The sequence below is a fragment of the Mustelus asterias genome, chromosome 5 (genome assembly GCF_964213995.1).
Source record: "Mustelus asterias chromosome 5, sMusAst1.hap1.1, whole genome shotgun sequence".
NCBI classification, from domain to species: domain Eukaryota; kingdom Metazoa; phylum Chordata; class Chondrichthyes; order Carcharhiniformes; family Triakidae; genus Mustelus; species Mustelus asterias.
Genome location: NC_135805.1, coordinates 74,553,661 through 74,573,027, shown reverse-complemented (window position 1 = coordinate 74,573,027; position 19,367 = coordinate 74,553,661). Strand labels below are relative to the sequence as shown.

At 40.8% G+C, this 19,367-nt stretch overlaps 1 protein-coding gene across 1 annotated transcript; it reads right to left on the bottom strand.

Annotated features, from left to right (window-relative positions):
• Positions 1–244: 244 nt before the first annotated feature.
• Positions 245–17,722, bottom strand: cenpw (centromere protein W). The gene is made up of 3 exons (XM_078213713.1): positions 17,522–17,722; positions 11,071–11,184; positions 245–1,501 (listed from the first exon to the last, which is right to left on the bottom strand). Exons 1-3 carry the CDS (start codon positions 17,612–17,614, stop codon positions 1,475–1,477), a joined length of 234 nt encoding a protein of 77 aa, XP_078069839.1. The 5' UTR covers positions 17,615–17,722; the 3' UTR covers positions 245–1,474.
• Positions 17,723–19,367: the final 1,645 nt, after the last annotated feature.

The following is a 19,367-nucleotide window of genomic DNA, read 5'->3' as shown; positions in this document are numbered from 1 at the left end:
AGCCCCAAAATTTCATACCACAGCAGCTAGCAAGACCAAGGTTATAGATGTCCAAAACTAGCAGTAACTCTTCCAATGCCCTTTAAAGCACCTATGTTAACAAAACAATGTCTTGATTTTGTTGACAACGGATTGTATGGCTCAATGTCAAATTAGAAAACATGAGCCCTGACTTACTGACATTTTTGAATAAAATCACTTTTGAATAAGACCCATAATAAGACACAAACCAATGCCTTCCTTCAAAGTAAATTTGACTTTGTAGTTTTATATTGAATATTAACCATTATTCAGGAGGGAAACATTTCACAGCAATCATTGCCTGTACTTTACAAACAAACTTTATCCCCAAAATTCTCATAGCACAGCATGGATATGCAAGAGTAATTCTATGAGCATGCTGAAGGAGTGGAATTGTAACTTAAAATATATTCATAAGTTGAAGGACAGGACATTTGTTTGCAATAGGTAAGTCAGTTGGCATGTTCTACCTACAATTTCTAAATTTAGCCATTTACTCCTTTGCCGATGTTTTTAATAAAATCCCAAGTACAGATGGCAACATTTACCATTCAAAAATCTTTGGGCCTATAGATAGTATTCAAGTGTAATTCTAAATTAAGTGTTTCATTCTCTTATTTAAAATATATACACATTAGCTAACATGAGAAGATAGCAATAGAGCATTTCTGTAATTCTTCTGAGTTTGAAAACAGTCAGCTTGACTTCCGATGCATTAGATCCTGACTACATTACATCCCCTTTCAACACCCTCTCCACCCAAAATTGTTTATTTTTTAAAAAACAGAAAAATTTAAACTCTCATATTACCTCGAGCGATTATTTTTTAATAATTTCAGGACAAAATAGCCCAAAATAATTATTTGGAAAAACGTTTCAGGGAGGTGGTTAAAAGTTTTGCCTGGCTAATCACTGACTGCTTTTAAATCCGTATGCTACAGTTTTCCGCTTGTTCATATCGCTCACAAAACAAACATCCCATAGCATTAATAAATAGAAAATATGTCCAGTATTTTTTAAATGAGATATGAATGAGTGAACTATATTTTATACATAATAAAAATTTACAGCCAAGTTAAAACATACTGATATTTAATAATTTATTCATAACAAAGCATACTATATTGAAAGCAACACGAATCCAACAATCTGTCAAGATGATTCTTCAGCTGAAATTGGAATTATTCATTTGCCCAGTGAGACCAAAGATAAGTACTGTTTTTGTAAAAGTATTAATACATAGTAGAACAAACACTTTGAAAAGAAATGTCAATTCATAGTAAAGTGAAAGAATGACAAAAATAGAATTATTTCAGTAAAAAACTGAGACAAAGAACAACTCTCTTCAAAATAATGAATTTCCTTTTCTTGATTACATCCAACTCAGTATTTCAGTTAGCAATGGCTTATCAAATACAGAAAATAGCGTTGATAATATATGCATTGTTTCTCTTCAGCCTCTACTCTTCTTCAGAACAGCCTGCAAATTAAAAATAGAAACACTTTACTGAAAGAAGCATGTATGTTTTATGATCCATCATGATGCTTTGTACATCATGATCTGAGAACAGGTTGCCATGTCTTAATTACAACGGAGGAGGTCACAATAAATATTTCTACAAGAGTAAATTTTATTTCATTGGAAAACTATCAAAGGAGCATTATAACTATCCAGGATCATACACAAATACTTTAATCAGGAAAACTGTTATTTTACCCTAAACCATTATATAATCTGTGCAGTAAAAACAATTTAAGGCAAATATACCAAATAATAAGTGGAAAATTAGCCAGGTATGTCCTGTGCACAAAAAGCAAAGCAAATCTAATCTGGCCAATTACTGCTCCATCGATCTCAATCAAAATGATGGCAGTTGCCATCAATAGAACCATCAAGTGGCACTTGTTCACCAATGCTCATTTTTTGTCTTGCCAGGATCAGTCAATTCCAGACGATCATACAGCCTTGGCACAAACATGGACAAAAAGTACTTAATATTTGATGTGAGGCAAGAGGGCGGTATAGTGGCCAACACTGCTGCCTCACAGCGACAGGGACCCGGGTGCAATTCCGACCTTGGGTTTGCATGTCCTCCCCATGTCTACGTGGGATTCCTCCTGGTGCTCCAGTTTCTTCTCTCAGTCCAAAGGTGTGCAGATTAGGTGGATTGCCCATGATAAACTGCCCCTTCATGTCCCAAGATGTGTAGGTTAGATGGATTAGCTATGTTAACTGTGTGGCGTTACGGGGATAGGAAAGGGCAGAATGCCTGGGTAAGACACTGTCAGATAATCAGTGTAGGCCCGATGGGCTGCATGGCCTCCTTTTGCACTGTAAGGATTTTATGAGAGTGACTGTCCTCGACATCAGCATTTGATCACATGTGGACTCGAGGATCCTTTGTAAAATTTAGGTCAATGGGAATCAGAGGGAAAACTTCCCAATGGCTGCATTCAACCCTAGCACAAAGAAAGATCACATGGTTGGAGACCAATCATCACAGTCCCAGCACATGTCCCAGGTCTAACAACCTTCAAGCTGCTTCAATGATCCTCCCAGTCAGAAGAGGATATGTTCAATAATGAATACAGAATTCAGTTCTATTCATAATTCCTCAGATATTGAAGCAGTCTGTGCCCACATGCAGCAAGCTCTTGACAACATTGAGACTTGGACTACAAGTGGCAATTAACATTTGTGCCACACACAAACAAGGCAATGATCATCTCCAACATAATAAACTCTAACTACTTCCCCTTGTCATTCAGTAACAATACTACCATCAAATCCCCTTCACTAACATTGACCAAAACATTAACTGAACCAGTCACATAAATATTGTGAATCCAAGAGCAAACCAGAGATTAGGATATTCTGTGGTTAAGTAACTCATCTCCTGACTTGCAAATGCCTTTTCCCTATCTAAGAAGCACAAGTCAAGAGTGTGATGAAATACTCTCCACCTGATTGATGAGTGTCACTCTATAAACACTAATCATCTAGATAAAGCAGTTCATTTGATTGGAACCCCATCCACCACCAGCTCATTGTAGCTAATGTGTACCATTTACAGGATGCACTGCAGTAAACCACCAAGGTTTAACAGCATCTCCAAAACCTACAGCCTCTACTGCCTGGAAAGAAAACAGCTTCAGACACATGCAAATACCACCACTTGAAAGTTTACCTCCAAGTCATACACCATTATGACTTGAAAATGTATCGCTGTTTCTTCATTATCCCTGGCTCAAAAATCCTGAAACTCCTTACCTAAACACTGTGGGAACACCTTCACCATACAGACTGTAGCAGTTCAATAAGTCAACTCGCCACCACCTTCTCAAGGGCAAATGGGGATAGACAATGAATTTCTAGCAGTACCCACGTCCCAAAACTGATGGGTCGCACTTTTTGCCAGAGGTTAGGTTGAAAGTGCAACTTTATTGGGCAAATGAAAAAAATGGCTTTGTCTACATTTTCATCACTCATTACTCTCCATTCCAAAAGCCAGTATATCAAATAGGTCTACACCTAGTTTAATAAAATCGTTTATTTTGGTTGGGCCCAGTGTTTACTCTTGTGGATATAGGCGTGCTGGAGGATTGGTCTGCTAACGTCATATTCTTGCTCTCCATTCCAAAGGCCAGTATACCAAATAGGTCTACACCTAGTTTAGTAAACCCTGTATTTTAGTTGGGCCAAGTGTTTACTCTTGTGGATACAGGTGTGGTGCTGGAGGATAGGGCACAAACAGCAATGCAGAATAAAAATAATTAATTCAGATAGGGCCAATTTCATTGAAGTGAGAATAGATCTAGCCCAGCTAAACTGAAATCAAACATTAGGAGGCAAAATGTAACGGAACAAAAGGCTGCCTTTACAGAGGAGATAATTCAGATACAATCAAAGTACATTCCTATAACAAAGAAAGGAGGAAGCACAAACAAAGTCAGAGCTCTCTGGATGACGAACAGGATCAAGATGAAGCAGAAAAAGGTATGCATGATAGAGATCCAGTTGATAATACAAGTGAGCAGCAGGCAGAATACAAAAAGTTCAGAGAGGAAGTAAAAAAAATAAATAAGGGCAAAGAGAGAATATGAGATGAAACTAGCAGCTAACAGAAAAGGGAATTCAAAAGTCTTCTATTGGCATATAAATAATAAAAACGTATAAAAGGAGGAGTGGGGCCAGCTATAGATCCAAAAGGGGATCTACACTTGGAGGCAGTGTGTACAAGTACTCCAAGAAAGAAGATGTGGCCAATGTCATAGCGAAAGAGGTGGTAGTTGGGGCTCTCAATTGGCTAAAAATCGATAGAGGTATCAGAAAGGCTGGCTGTACTTAGAAGCTGATAAACTAATAGGATCAGGTTAGATGCAACCAAAGAAACTGAGGGAAGTAAATGTGGAAACTGTGAAGGCACTGGCCATAATCTTCTAATCATCCTTACTACAGGGGTAGTGTAAGAGGACTGGAGAATTGCAAATTATTCAAAACACAGTATTGCGTTAAGCTCAGCAACTACAGGCCAACCAACTTAACCTCAGTGATAGAAAAGTTTTTAGAAAGCGTGATCAATTAACTTTTTGGATGAGGCTGCAAAGAGGGCTGATGAGGATAATGCAGTTGATGCGATCTACGTGACTTCCAAAATGGCCTTTGATAAAGTGCCACATGACAGGCTTGTAAACAAAGTTAAAACCCATGAAATAAAAGGAACAGTGGCATTATGTAGACAAAGTTGGCTGCGTGATAGGAAACAGGAATGGTGAATGGTTGTTTTTCAGACTGGAGGAAGGAGATTCCCCAGCCATGGGTTTAGAATCACAGTTTTCTTAATCTGTATTACTGACTTAGACTTTGGTGCACAGGGCACAATTTCAAAATTTGCAAATGACAAAACCTGCAAATATTGTGAACTGAGGAGAATACTGAGAGTCAAGAGGACATTGGCTGGTGGAATCAGTGCATGGGTGGCAGAAGACATTTAATATGGAGTGCAAAGTGATGCATTTTGATAGGACTGAGGAAGGAGGAGAGACAATATAAAATAAAGGATGCAGTTTTAAATGAGGCAGAAGAGCAAAGGGACTTGGTGGTATCCTATTTTATTAAAACAATCAATAAATTAAACAAAATGATAGGAGTGACAGACCCTAGTGTACCTAAAATAAAATATCAAAAAGAAACTTAACTAATTAAACCAAAATATAATATGGGGGTGATGATGCATCCCAGCCCCCACAGCATCAACTAGTTTCGGAAGAACTGAAGCACACTGACGGACACCATGTACTCTCTCTCCAAGGCCACCCCGACGCAAGTGTAGACGTAGTATAGGGGCAGACAGTCAGGTCAGACGATCTAATCGACTGACCGTTCCCTAGACTGTGCCAATGGCCACCTTGACCAGGCACAGGAGAAGGCTAATGAGGATGTCTTCCTCCTTTCCTACCCTCTCCATACCCGGTGACTGAAGATTAGGAGCATGGGACTGAAGTGCAACTAAAGGTTGAGGAACAGCTCCTTCAAGTAACTAAAGAGGGGCTGCAACCTCTTAAAACATGGAAGACAGACTCGGCCGCATAAAAAAAAAGCAGGCTGAGAGTTTGTGAACCACCTTAACCTATGATTAAATGGCACACCAGCATGCAACCCCCTCTACACCAAATGATAAACATTTGAAACAACTTCAAACAGCAAGAACTGAAAATTGATGTTTGCGTGGGAAAGCCAGGAAGGGAAAGCAACCTGGTGAAATGCCTTTACAGTGCAAACTACTCTCACAAACGCTAAAATTGTTCAAGCCTATTTTGTTCCATTTTTCCTCATTCCCAATTTGTGCTTACTCCTGCAATGTATGCATGATACAACATATTTTTTTTAAAATATGTTTGAATCAATTTCAATATCACAAACAAATTAGATTTTCAAATACTTATTTCAAGTCAGTAATTATTTAGTATTACTGATCACAAAAATACCACTCACAAATTTGAAAACTCCTAAAACAGTTATTTTATTTAAGCTGTTTTATTATGCTTTGAACCAATAGCACCGTATTTCAATTGTTTTTGCAGGTATTTAAAATATTTCTTAAGTAACTTAAAATTTTGGCTAAATGTATGATCCAAATTACCTCAACACAAAAAAGGAACATAAAACTGTTTTTATGAAGTTTATATTCTAAGGTTACCATAAATTGCAATGCAAGATAGATGAATCACCAAAACTAACATTTATAATTATAGTTTATATAATCAAAAGCAGTGCTCAGGTTTAAAAGTATCTCAAATCACTTACCACATACTGTTTAGGGCCACTAACCTTACTTCATAAATTCAAATTCAAAGGTTACAACAATTATACACACCCAGAGGGTATTTCAAGAGGATTCTGAACTAATTAGTTCCTTAAGTATCGAGTTCCAAATACCCCTTGAAGGACAAATCAAAAAAATGGAAATTAAGAGTACTGAACCTGTACAAAATGTGAGTGATAGTGAGTTCCCCAATACAACTTCATCTGGATTACATTACTTCAGTTCACATTTGACTGACTGATTAACTTAGCCACTTGTTCCTCTTTTAATAAGAAAGATGTAAAGTGAGGTATGTAAACCAACCAAATATATTTCCTCACCATGTCGAGGCCAAAGGGAGAATTTTGATTAGACCAGATATTGCACTTGGGGATCAAGATGCATGATTACCCTATGCCCAGTTCTGTTGAACCAGGCAACACACAAACTTATGTCACATTTCCACAATGGGTCAGGAGGCCCTCAATGAATATCCTGAGAAGGGAATGGGAGCAGACAGCCATAAAGGACCCAGCTACAGAAATAGCAAAGGTTCAATGGTCTCACAAGAGCGATTAAGGTCAGTGGGTGCATCTTAAAACCACATCACTTACCACCAGGCGACCAACCTCTCAGGCTGCTTAATGTTCCACAGACCCCTCACTCACTCATCAGCAATCAGGACTCATGCCCAACATTCAGAGACTCCACTCCAAACTCTCAGACTTACCAATGCTGTCAATCTCACACCCACCTCTTGGTGCTTCACATACCTCCAGCTATTTAGATATGGCAGGCACGTATTAGCCAAATACATTGCAACACACTCAATAACATTTTCCTGCTATTTTTCAGGACAAAGGTGACAGGCGAGAACTGTAAGGATGCATCTCCAATGACCCTTGGAGAAAACAGTGCTCTGCCTCATGGGATCAGCAGTGATCAAGGCCGTTGCATTCAGCATCATTGAGAACATTCAGGACAACAAATCCTGCCTTATGCTCTTTTCAAACCCAATTTCATTCTAATCCTGTTCTCTGACATTATGTGCAAACTGCAGATAGTTTTTCACCTTACCCTTCTTCCCTCATCCCAGCCCCTCCTTCTGCATTTATTTTTTCAGATACCCAAGTTACACCATAGCCAGCAGTGCCTCATCTTGAAGGGTAAGAGTTATGCCAGAACCCAGAGTTGCTTCAAATCATCCTGCAAGGTCGTCTGATTTAGAAACATTGTCACTTGATCTGACACTCACAGCTAATCTCTCAAGTACTAACACTATTTACCTTAGAGGGTAGTGTAGAGTTGGATTCAGTATGTGGACACGTGAATGGCAACCAGGTCAGAGGGAAAGGATAGTTTGTGTGCGAGCTCACTGGAACAAGAGATTAGAGCGGACTCAAATGAGGACTTCAATTGAGTGGCATAAAGGGAACAATACTGGGTGTGAGATTCTTAGTGTAACGTGTTGGTCATGAAAGCTAACACAAATCCAAATTGGTGGAATGCAAGGCTGAGACTGCTGCAATTGTGACTTCAGATATTTCTACTCAAAAGGGGCATTCAGTCTCTAGGCAGGTCCAGTAAGGTTCAGGTTTGAACCAGTGAGTTTAAAGAAAAAGACTTGAATTTACATTGTGCCTTTCACAATCTCAGGACATTCCAATGTTTTACATCCAATAAGTACTTGAAGGGTAATCGCTATTGCAATGTAGAAAAAGCTACAGCCAATCCACATACAGTAAACTCCCACAAAAAGCAACCTAATAAATGACCAGACAATTGTTTCAGTGATGTACATTGAGGGATAAATATTGACCAGGACACCACTGCTCTTTTTCAAGTAGTATCACAGGATCTTTTCATCCCCTTGCGAGAGAAGATAGGGCTCAGTTTAACATCTTATCTAAAGAACAGCACCTCTGACAGTGTGGCACTCCGACAGCTACGTACTGAATCCCAACCTAGATTTGTTTCTGCTCAAGTCTCTGCCACAGCACTAACTTGATCAGACTCCCATCCTCCACAAGCTTCAGTTCCTTCAGAACTCTGCTGCATGCATCTTACTACAAACCGAGTTACAATCGTTCATCACCCAGGTCCATTGCAACCTATATTGGCATCCAGATTCTCAAAGACTCATTTAAAATAATCAAATTTGTACTTTAATTTCACCAAGACCGTGGCCCTCTCCATGTCTGTAACCTTCTCCAACATCTGAAATCTTTCCACCCTCCAACCACATATCTTAATTCCAGTGACTCTAATCTTTTGTGCAGCCTCTCCTTCACCTCAATATTGGCAGCTGATGCACACCCACCTAGGTCCAATGCTTTAACATTGCTTTTTCAGCTTCCACCCCTTGATTAAAACCTTCCGAATACCAGTCCATTGAGCAAGTTATTTTTCTTCACACCTTAGTGAAGTGCCTGGGGACATTTACTATATATAAACAGTTAATTAAGATTACTTGGCTACTAGAATACATCTATGTGAACTTTCCGCTTTGTGAAAGTTTGGTGAAATAATATATCACAGTGAGCCCCCCCCCCCCCCCCCCCCCCCATTTTAGATGGACACACACAGGAAGAGAATGTGAGAAAGGAAATAGGGAGGAGAGGAAAACTCCTTAAAAATGCGAGGTGTGGAGAATATGGCTCAAGTTCTAACCAAAGGGAAATATTTACTTTTTGACATGGGGGCAGGAGACGTCCACACATCTATTTTAACTAAGCCCTCCTTACTGGAGTGTGAACAGAATAATACAACACTTGGATCTTGTGGTGTCACAAGAAGACTTCTGTTTCACAATGTACACAGAAATCCACTATAGAAACGTGATTTTTAAAAAATCAATTCCACGCAAGCAACACAGGTAAAGTACAACTTGCTACAAATTGTCTTTTCAAATGTATTTTCCCCAAAGGAAAGCTGCATGTGTTTCTGCACATCTATATCTTAACAGCTACCATCAGTTAACACATCTTTAAAAAGTCCCCCCTCTCTTCACCTTAATTTACCTTTCAGCACTTTTACCTTTGTGAACATTTAACATATATATTACGATGTTGAGTGTAAGCTCACAATGATACTAATCCTCACCTGTTATTCACTTCTCTGAACTTACACTTCATCAGAAAAATATTCCAAATCAACCCACAAGTTGGCTTTCATTGCCCCTCACTTCTGTTCGAAAATTCTGAATACCCAAGAGTAGAGGAGTACTTCAAAGCTGAGCTAAAACCCAATAGGCTGCTCAAGGCATAAAATAAAATCAAGTTTGAACATCTGTGTAGCCAGAATTACCTACCAGCAATTGAATCAGTAACATTGAATTATTAAGCTCACTTACAAGCAAAGAACAACATTTCCACATGTTGTTACAACAATGCGCAGGCTGGCACTGAAGGTGAATGATCTATCCACTCAAACCAGCAATAAGCAGAACCGGTGGCCAAAATAGGGCCAACCAGAATTAGGTTGGTGTTGAAGGAAAACATACAGATTTTTCAATTTTACGATACAGAGAATCAATGAAATTATAGATTAATAAATGCAAAGTGATGCATTTTGGAAGAAATAATGTAGGGAGGAGTTATACAATAAATGGCAGAGTCATCAGGAGTATAGAAACACAGAGGGACCTAGGTGTGCAAGTCCACAAATCCTTGAAGGTGGCAACACAGGTGGAGAAGGTGGTGAAGAAGGCATATGGTATGCTTGCCTTTATAGGACGGGGTATAGAGTATAAAAGCTGGAGTCTGATGATGCAGCTGTATAGAACGCTGGTTAGGCCACATTTGGAGTACTGCATCCAGTTCTGGTCGCCGCACTACCAGAAGGACGTGGAGGCATTAGAGAGAGAGTGCAGAGAAGGTTTACCAGGATGTTGCCTGGTATGGAGGGTCTTAGCTATGAGGAGAGATTGGGTAGACTGGGGTTGTTCTCCTTGGAAAGACGGAGAATGAGGGGAGATCTAATAGAGGTGTACAAGATTATGAAGGGTATAGATAGGGTGAACAGTGGGAAGCTTTTTCCCAGGTCGGAGGTGACGATCACGAGGGGTCACGGGCTCAAGCTGAGAGGGGCGAAGTATAACTCAGACATCAGAGGGACGTTTTTTACACAGAGGGTGGTGGGGGCCTGGAATGCGCTGCCAAGTAGGGTGGTGGAGGCAGGCACGCTGACATCGTTTAAGACTTACCTGGATAGTCACATGAGCAGCCTGGGAATGGAGGGATACAAACATTGGTCTAGTTGGACCAAGGAGCGACACAGGCTTGGAGGGCCGAAGGGCCTGTTTCCTGTGCTGTACTGTTCTTTGTTCTTTGTTCTTTATAGCACAGAACGCTATTCATTCCATACTCCCTGTGCAAGCATTAGCTCAACCTGAGCTTCTGGAGAAGTTGGATCGAAGGAAATTCCTCTTTGCAGGCAATTCATAGCCATGCCAATGTGTTCTCTAACATTAGCATATAGAAAAAAACCAGGAGGTTTAATCAAACAACATTACAGTTCAGTTCAAGAAGACGGCATTGAGTTAATGAGCTGAAAATGTTTACTTTCTTACCATTCACATTGAGCATTAAGTGTTGTTATTACTATTTCAATAAAGCATATTTGAAAGTTTAAAGTTTTTGTACCATGCCCACACAATATTTAACATTTGATTAAAAATCTATGCCACATTAGATTAATATTAAATAGCATCAATTATCACAACTTAACAATATGTTTCTTTTACCTTTGCCACATCCTTGACATGGTTTGGTTGAATGATAGAACTTTTCGATTCAACAGCTTTAGTCCGGGCCTCCACTGCCAAACGATGAAGGAACAAGAGACAGTTTAAATGTACCTACAATTCAAATTTGAAAAAAAGATAGTCTTTGTCAGAATAGATGGTCAAACAACAGAGGGAAAAATAGGTGGGATTTCTGTACACAACCCAAGCAATTGCAATACCAATGGCTTTAAATTGACACTTGAATGTCTTGCTAAGTCATTTCAGAGGACAGTTAGTGATTTTTCAAGGATGAGGCAGTGTTATGTAAAGAAAATCACTTCCAACCTTCCCTCCTTTTTAACATACCATTCCTTGGCTTGTCTGAATTCAATTTACATAGCAGTAATTTTATACAGAGGCAGATTGGAGATTTTACTTTAATCTCAGTGTGTAGAAGATTATACAGATTTTCTCTTCACTATACTTACAACCAAAAAACATGATGCAAAATAGATACTTAGAAATTAGATCAATTCATTGTACATTGTAGGTTATATAAAAAACAGATATCCTTGCAAGTTTATTTGAAAAACTACTAAAGCACTGTTACTGATTTCTGGTGAGTTTTTTTTAAACCTGGTGTTGTTTAAACCTGGTGTTGTTAAAACTCTTACTGAGTTTTTTTAAATTAGAGAAACATATTAAAAAGAATCAAAAACCCTCAAGTACTTGAGGGCGGCACGGTAGCACAGTGGTTAGCACTGCTGCTTCACAGCTCCAGGGACCTGGGTTCGATTCCCGGCTTGGGTCACTGTCTGTGTGGAGTTTGCACATTCTCCTCGTGTCTGCATGGGTTTCCTCCGGGTGCTCCGGTTTCTTCCCACAGTCCAAAAATGTGCGGGTTAGGTTGATTGGCCGTGCTAAAAATTGCCCTTAGTGTCCTGAAATGCGTGGGTTAGAGGGATTAGTGGGTAAATATGTAAGGATATGGGGGTAGGGCCTGGGTGGGATTGTGGTCGGTGCAGACTCGATGGGCCGAATGGCCTCTTTCTGCACTGTAGGGTTTCTATGTTACTTTGCTATAGCAACTCAGATAAGCTGAATTATGTGCAAGTTCTGCTTATTACAGTTCAAAAACCTTCAGCGGTTATTATTTCCATTATGGTGTAATACAGTAATTGTTAAAAAAGTTTATTTATTAATCACAAGTAAGGCTTACGTTTACACTGCAATGAAGTTACTGTGAACTTCCCCTAGTCGCTACACTATGGCACCTGTTCGGGTCAATGCACCTAACTAGCACGTCTTTCAAACTGTGGGAGGAAACCAGAGCACCTGGAGGAAACCCACCCAGACACGGGGAGAACATGTAAACTCCACACAGATAGTGACCCAAGCCGGGAATCGAACCCAGGTCCCTGGCACTGCGAATACAGTTGTCTATTACTGTACTTTAGCATGTCAAATATTACTTATAAAAATTCAACAAATATAATGCATTTTAAATGGACAATCCCTTATTTTTAAACAGTGACCCCTGGTTCTAGATTCTCCCACAAGAGGAAACATCCTCTCCACATCCATCCCGTCAAGTTTCAATCAAGTCACTCTTCTAAACTTCAATGGATACAAGCCAAGCCTATCCAACCTTTCCTCATAAGACACTCTGCCCATTCCAGGCGACAGTCCAAGTGGGGTCTAATGTTGAGGACAATGCTTTCAATTATTGCATTCCTATTAAGGCCTCACATAATGGGATGACATCAGCTGTAACTTCTCAGAGAGAAATACCTCACAGAAACCACAGAGCTAGGATGAGAGACTATCTTGACAGAAATATGCATTAATTGCAATGTTTAAAATGTTATTTTATCAGAAGAATAAATGCAAATGTATAAACAGGAAAATGAACTAGATTCCAAAGAATAAATGTTTTCCATCCAATGACAAAGAATGTGTGACTTTACTAGATAGGTGGATTATTAGTGCAATCTCTTTCAGTGCACAACATTAAATTTGGGGAACAAAAACAGAGAAATGCTGGAAAATCTCAGCAGGTCTGACAACATCTGTGGAGAGACAGTAGAGCCAATGTTTCAAGTCTAGATGGCCCTTCGTCAGAGCCCATTTGGGAAACTATCTAGCACGATAGATTCTGCAATTGATTTTTTTTCTAAATCTAACCAACATTCTCAACAAATATAAATTAATTAAATGGCATCAAAATTACATCCCAACACAAGATAACACCATCAACAAACTAACTTCTCACATCACATTTTAAAGCTTCAGAATGACAGCCAATGGCATTCACATAGCTTCCAATATGCACAACATATACTGTTTACAAGTCTGACTGAAAATTTTCTATTAAGAAAAACTACATACATTGTCTGACAACATTTTAATAAATCAGAAAGCATACAAGAAGTTGTGGTTATTCTCTTTAGAGTAGAGAAGACAAAGAGTAGATTTGATAAATGGTTTTGAAGGATTTCAAGAGAAGCTTCCCAGTGTGTGATAAGTCAATAACCAGCAGATGCAAGTTTTAGGTGATTGGGTAAAAAGAAAGAGGCAACACAAGAAACTCTTTTTGAAGTAACGGATGGTTAGGGTTTCAAACGCGTTGCCTGATTGGGTGGACACAGATTAAAATACATTTTCAATCAGAAATTGGATAAATACTGTACTTAAAATAGAAAAGAAAAATGCAGGGACAAGTAGAATATAATTAACTTTTTGAAAGAAACAGTGGAATGAGCTGCCAGAGGTGGAGGTAGAGGTGGATACAATTACAACATTTAAAATATATTTGTACAGGTACATGCAGAGGAAAGGTTTAGAGGGATATGGGCCAAACACAAGCAAAGAGTAAAGTTAAGTTTACAAAACATGGTTGGCATGATGAATTGAGCTGAAGGATCTGCTTCCATGCTGTATATCTCTACCCACTATTGAAAGAGTAGAAATTTTCTCCAAATAAATATTGAAACAGAAGCCATTATTTTCTGTCCGAATTCCAAACTCTGCTCTGTAACCACTAACTCCATTCCATTTCTTGGCAAGTGTCTGGGGTTAAGCCAGTCTGTTCACAACTTTAGTGTCACATTAAAACAGAAAATGCTGGAAAATCTCAGCAAGTTTGACAGCATCTGTGGAAAGAGAATAGAGCCAATGTTTCCTGTCTGGATGACCCTTTATCAGAGCCATAGTGTCATATCGTTAAGGCCACCTATTTCCATGTCGGTAGCATCAACCACTTTGCCCATCTCAGCTCATCTGCTGCTAAAACCCTTCATACACGCATTTGTTACCTCTAGACTTGACTGCTCTCTCACATTCTACCCTCCATAAACCTAAGCTCATCAAAAACTGTTACTTGTGTCTTAACGTGCAGCAATCCCATTCCCTAACATTGTGCTCACTGATCAAATTTGGCTTCTGATGAAGTAAAATTTTGTTTTTAAAGTTCTCATTCTTGTTTTCAAATCCCTCCAAAGTCTTGTCACTCCCCTATTTTATAACCTCCTTCAGCCCCACAATCTTCAGAGTTATCTTCACTCATACGAACATACAAAATAGGAGTAGACCATTCAGCCCCTCAAGCCTGCTGAGTCATTCAATAAGATCATAGCTGATTGCATGGGGTTCCACATTCCCAGCTACCCCAATAACCTTTGATTCCCTTGCTCAACAAGATTTACCTACCGCTGCTTTAAAAATATTCAGTGACCCCTTCCACCACCTTCTGAGACAGAGTGTTCCAAAGTCGCACAACCCTCAGAAACAAATTCTCCTCATCTCTGTATGAAAAGGATGATTTTAAAACATTGCCCTCTAGCTCTCGACTTACCCACAAGAGGGAACATCATTTTCACATCTACCTTGCCAATATCATTGAGGATCATATACTTCAATCAAGACACTCAACTTTTCCAAACTCCAGTGGAAACAATCCATCCTCATAAGACAACCAACTCATTCCAGGTGTCAATCTAGAAAACCTCTTCTGAACCACCTTCAGTGCATTTACATCCTTCCTTAAATAAGGAGACTAAAACTGCACACAGTATTTGAAATGCAGTCTCACCAATGTCCTGTATAACTGAAACATAACATGCTTACTTTTAGGTTTAATTTCTCACAATAAAGGATAACATTCCTTTTGCCTTCTTAATTACATAGTCTACAGTATATGCACCTGCATACTGACTTTTTGTGACTCATGCGCTAGAACACCTAGATCCTTCTGGACCTCGGAATTCTGCAGCTGTTCTCCATTCAAGTGATACTCTGCTTTTTTTTAAACTCTTCCTGAAAAGTAGACAACTTCACATTTTCCCACATGACATTATGTGCCAGAATTGCCTCTCGGGGAGGCAGTGGTGTAGCAGTATTGTCACTGGACTAGTAATCCAAAGGCCCAGGGCAAGATCTGGGGACCTAGGTCCCATTCCCACCATGGCAGATGGTGAACTTTGAATTCAATATAAAGAATTAAAAGTCTACCGATGACCATAAAACTATTGTCAATAGTCATAAAAATCCATCTGGCTCACAAATGTCCTTTAGGGAAGGAAATCTGCCATCCTTACCTGGTCGTCTGACCTACATGTGACACCAAAGGTTAAGGATGGGCAATAAATGATAGCCCAGCCAGCAATGCCCACATCTCATAAATGAATTAAAAAAGAGTTTTGCCCACTCACTCAACCCATCTATATCCAACTGCAAATTCCACAACATACTTTCCTACATATCTTTGCATCATCTGCAAATTTAGTTACCATGCCTTTGCTCCCCTCAAAGTCATTGATGTAAATTGCAAAAACACACAGCCCCCACATAGGCCCCTACAGGACTTAACTTGTCATATCTTGCCATTCAGACAAAGATCCATTTATGCATACTCTGGCTGGATCTCAGGAAACATTGTATAATCCAGGCCAATATGTTACCCCCTACACGTGAGCTTTTATTTTTGGCAATAACTTTTGATGTGGCACCGTATCAGATGCTTTACAGAATTTCCAGAAATCCAAGTAGAGGCTCCCCTTTACTCACAGCGCATGTTATACCTTCAAATAACTCCAGTAAATGGGCTAAACATGATTGCCCTTCCATAAAACCAAGGCTGACTCTTCCCAATTACCTTGAGCTTGTCTAGTACCCAACGATCAATTCTAACACCTTCCTCATAACATTCAGTTGCTTGAGCCCCAAGCTCTGCAATTCCCTCCCAAAATCTCTCCACCTTGCTTTCTTCTTGTAGTTGCTGTAACACTGACTGCAACAAGGATGGTAATAACAGGAAATTTATTTAACCAATCCTGCAGCTGTAAGAAACACTTGTGCTCTGCCGAAGGACCCAGGAAAATCCAGCACACTCCTGCCACATGACACTAGATGTGATGGTGTCATCACAGTCATGTGACAACCCAGTCTACACTTTCCTTGTAAAATAATCCTTAATACCTACTTCATTCCCTAAGCTTTTGGTCAGTTGACCTAATATCTCCTTATAGCTCAGTGTCAACAGCAACAAAAACAGAAAATGCTGGAAAATCTCAGCAGGTCTGACAGCATTTGTGGAGAGAGAATACAGACTCAAACCGTTGGCTCTACTCTCTCTCCACAGATGCTGTCAGACCTGCTGAAATTTTCCAGTATTTTCTATTTTTGTTTCAGATTCCAGCATCCACAGCATTTTGCCTTTGTCTCAGTGTTAGGGGTGTTTCATTAAGCAGAAATTGCTGTATGAACAAGTTGTTGGGTTAGATCCTCATCTCCGATCAAACTCGACCCATTCGCTCCTCCATTCCCATTACCCCAATTGCCTTGGAGCTTGGCCAAACTTTTGATGGCATCCATTCAATAAGAATGTAAGGAGGTAGCCGTGGGCCCCAGAGGGGCAGCAGAATGGCACAGTGGTTAGCACTGCTGTCTCACAGCGCTAAGGACCCAGGTTCAATTTCAGCCTCGAGTCCCTGTCTGTGTGGAATTTGCACGTTCTCCCCGTGTCTGCGTGGGTTTCCTCCGGGTGCTCCAGTTTCCTCCCAGAGTCCAAAGATGTGCGGGTTAGGTGGATCGACTATGCTACATTGCCCCTTAATGTCCCAAGACAGGTAGGTTAGGGTTCACAGGACGGGGTTTGGAACTCGGTAAGATGCTCTGTCAGAGAGTCAGTCCTGACTCCCTTCTGCACTGTAGTGATTCTATAATCAACACAGCCCCTCGTGTTCAGGTGGCACCAGAGGCCGCTTCCGACACCAGTCTGACTGGACCATCTCATACCGAGTGGTGGCTGCCTTTGCGGGCCCATCAGAAGCAGGCCGCCACGTACACCGGACTGTTAGTCCAGTCACTGGGGCAGAACAGGGATCCGCCCGGCAGGAACCAAGTGGAGCCAGGCAGGGTAACAGGCCCTGTGCTGACACCGGGAGAGGAGGTTTAGACTGGGCGGGCTCACCATGATGTGGGTGTCCTTGCTGAACCGCAGCTGCGGTTTGTGTTTTTTCAGTACGGACTGGAGACTCCTCCGCGGCACCGCGCGCTTCACCATCACTAACGGCTCCGAACCTCCGCGCGCCTTCAAACCCCGGCGCCAACCGCCAACCAACCAACTCAGTGCAGGATCAGGCCCTGCCCCCCCAGGTCGACGCCACTGACTCACTCGGTCCCGCCCCCTTCGTCCGACTCCGCCCCGCCCGCTCAGTCCGGCCCCGCCCCCTTCGTCCGACTCCGCCCCGCTCCCTCAGCTCGACCCGACCCGGCCCGGCCGGTCCCTTAAGCGCGACCTGGCTCCTCTCGACTCCGCCAAGTGCGATCCCACCCCTTCTGCGCGACCAACTCCAGCCCCGTCCCCGCTGCTGTGCTCGGCTCAGCCCGGCTCCCAGTCTCTGTTCAGTCTGTAGTCAGCACTTTGCTGCTGATGTTGGAAATGGTTTTTATGTTGGTTCCAAGGCAAGATTCTAACTTTTCTTTTCCCCTCCCTCGTGACAAAGTTGTTTTAAAGCACCCTATACAAGTCACCTCGTTAAAAACACCATTTTAATTATACATATCGTTATTACAACATTTTTGATTTAGTTGTTCCAATTTCTCAGGGGACTAAGGAAATTTGGCATGCCCACTATGCCTCTCACCAGCTTTTACAGATGCATCATAGAAAGCATTCTCTCTGGTTGTATCACAGTTTGGGATGGCTTCTGCTCTGTCCAAGTCTGCAAGAAATTGCAGTGTTGTGAATGTCGCCCAGTCCGTCACACAAACCATCCCCTCCCATCCATTGACTCTATTTTTCCCATTGCCTCGGAAAAGCAGCCAGCATAATCAAGGGCCCCACGCATGCCGGACATTCTCTCTTCTACCTTCTTCCGTCGGGAAAAGTATACAAAAGTCTGAGGTCACGTACCAACCGACTCAAGAACAGATTCTTCCCTGCTGCCATCAGACTTTTGAATGGGCCTACCTTATACTAAGTTGGTCTTTCTCTACACCCAAGCTTTAACTATAACACTACATTCTGTACCCTCTCCTTTCCTTCTCCACTATGTACTCTATGAATGGTATGCTTTGTATAGCATGTAAGAAATAATACTTTTCACTGTATGCCAATACATGTGACAATAATAAATCAAATCAAATACTTCAGGTGTTTTGCTCTTGCCAAGGGTTAGATACAACAATGTTGTGACACTCAGCCAGTTGCAATTGCGTTTTATTGCTAGCTATGGTATGACGGGTCTGATCTTTTCTGAGGTGACTGGTTACATGTCCACTTGGTCATATAACTTTGCGTGCTGATCAACAATGTTCACATGGCTTTGTGAAAAGGAAATTGTTTTCATAGAATCATAGAATCCCCACAATGCAAAAGAGGCCAATCAGTCCATCAACTGACAGATTATTTTACCCAGGCCCTCTCCCTATCCCTGTGATACCACACATTTACCATGGCTAATCCATCTAACCTACACATCTTGGGACACTAAGGGACAATTTAGCATGGCCAATCCACCTAACTAATTTTAACTAATATTTAGGAATTTTTGAGGAAGCAATAAGCAAAGTGGATGAAGGGGAACCTGTACATGAGGTATACTGTATTCGGATTTCTGAAAGGTATTTGATAAGGTGCCACACCAAAAGTTACTACACAAAAAATGAGCACATGTTGCAAGGGGTGACATATTAGCATGGATAAAGGATTGATTAGCCAACAGAAAGCAGAGGGTAGGAATTAATGGGTATTTTCAAGTTAGCAAAATTAAATGATTGGAGTGCCACCAGGATTGTCGTGGGGGCCTCAACTA

Coding starts and splice junctions, on each gene's coding strand:
- cenpw (XM_078213713.1), bottom strand. CDS start 17,614: ATGGTGAAGCGCGCGGTGCCGCGGAGGAGTCTCCAGTCCGTACTGAAA. Junction 11,185..17,521: donor GCAAGGACACCCACATCATG/GTGAGCCCGCCC, acceptor TTTGAATTGTAG/GTACATTTAAACTGTCTCTT. Junction 1,502..11,070: donor ATGTCAAGGATGTGGCAAAG/GTAAAAGAAACA, acceptor TTTAATTTGCAG/GCTGTTCTGAAGAAGAGTAG.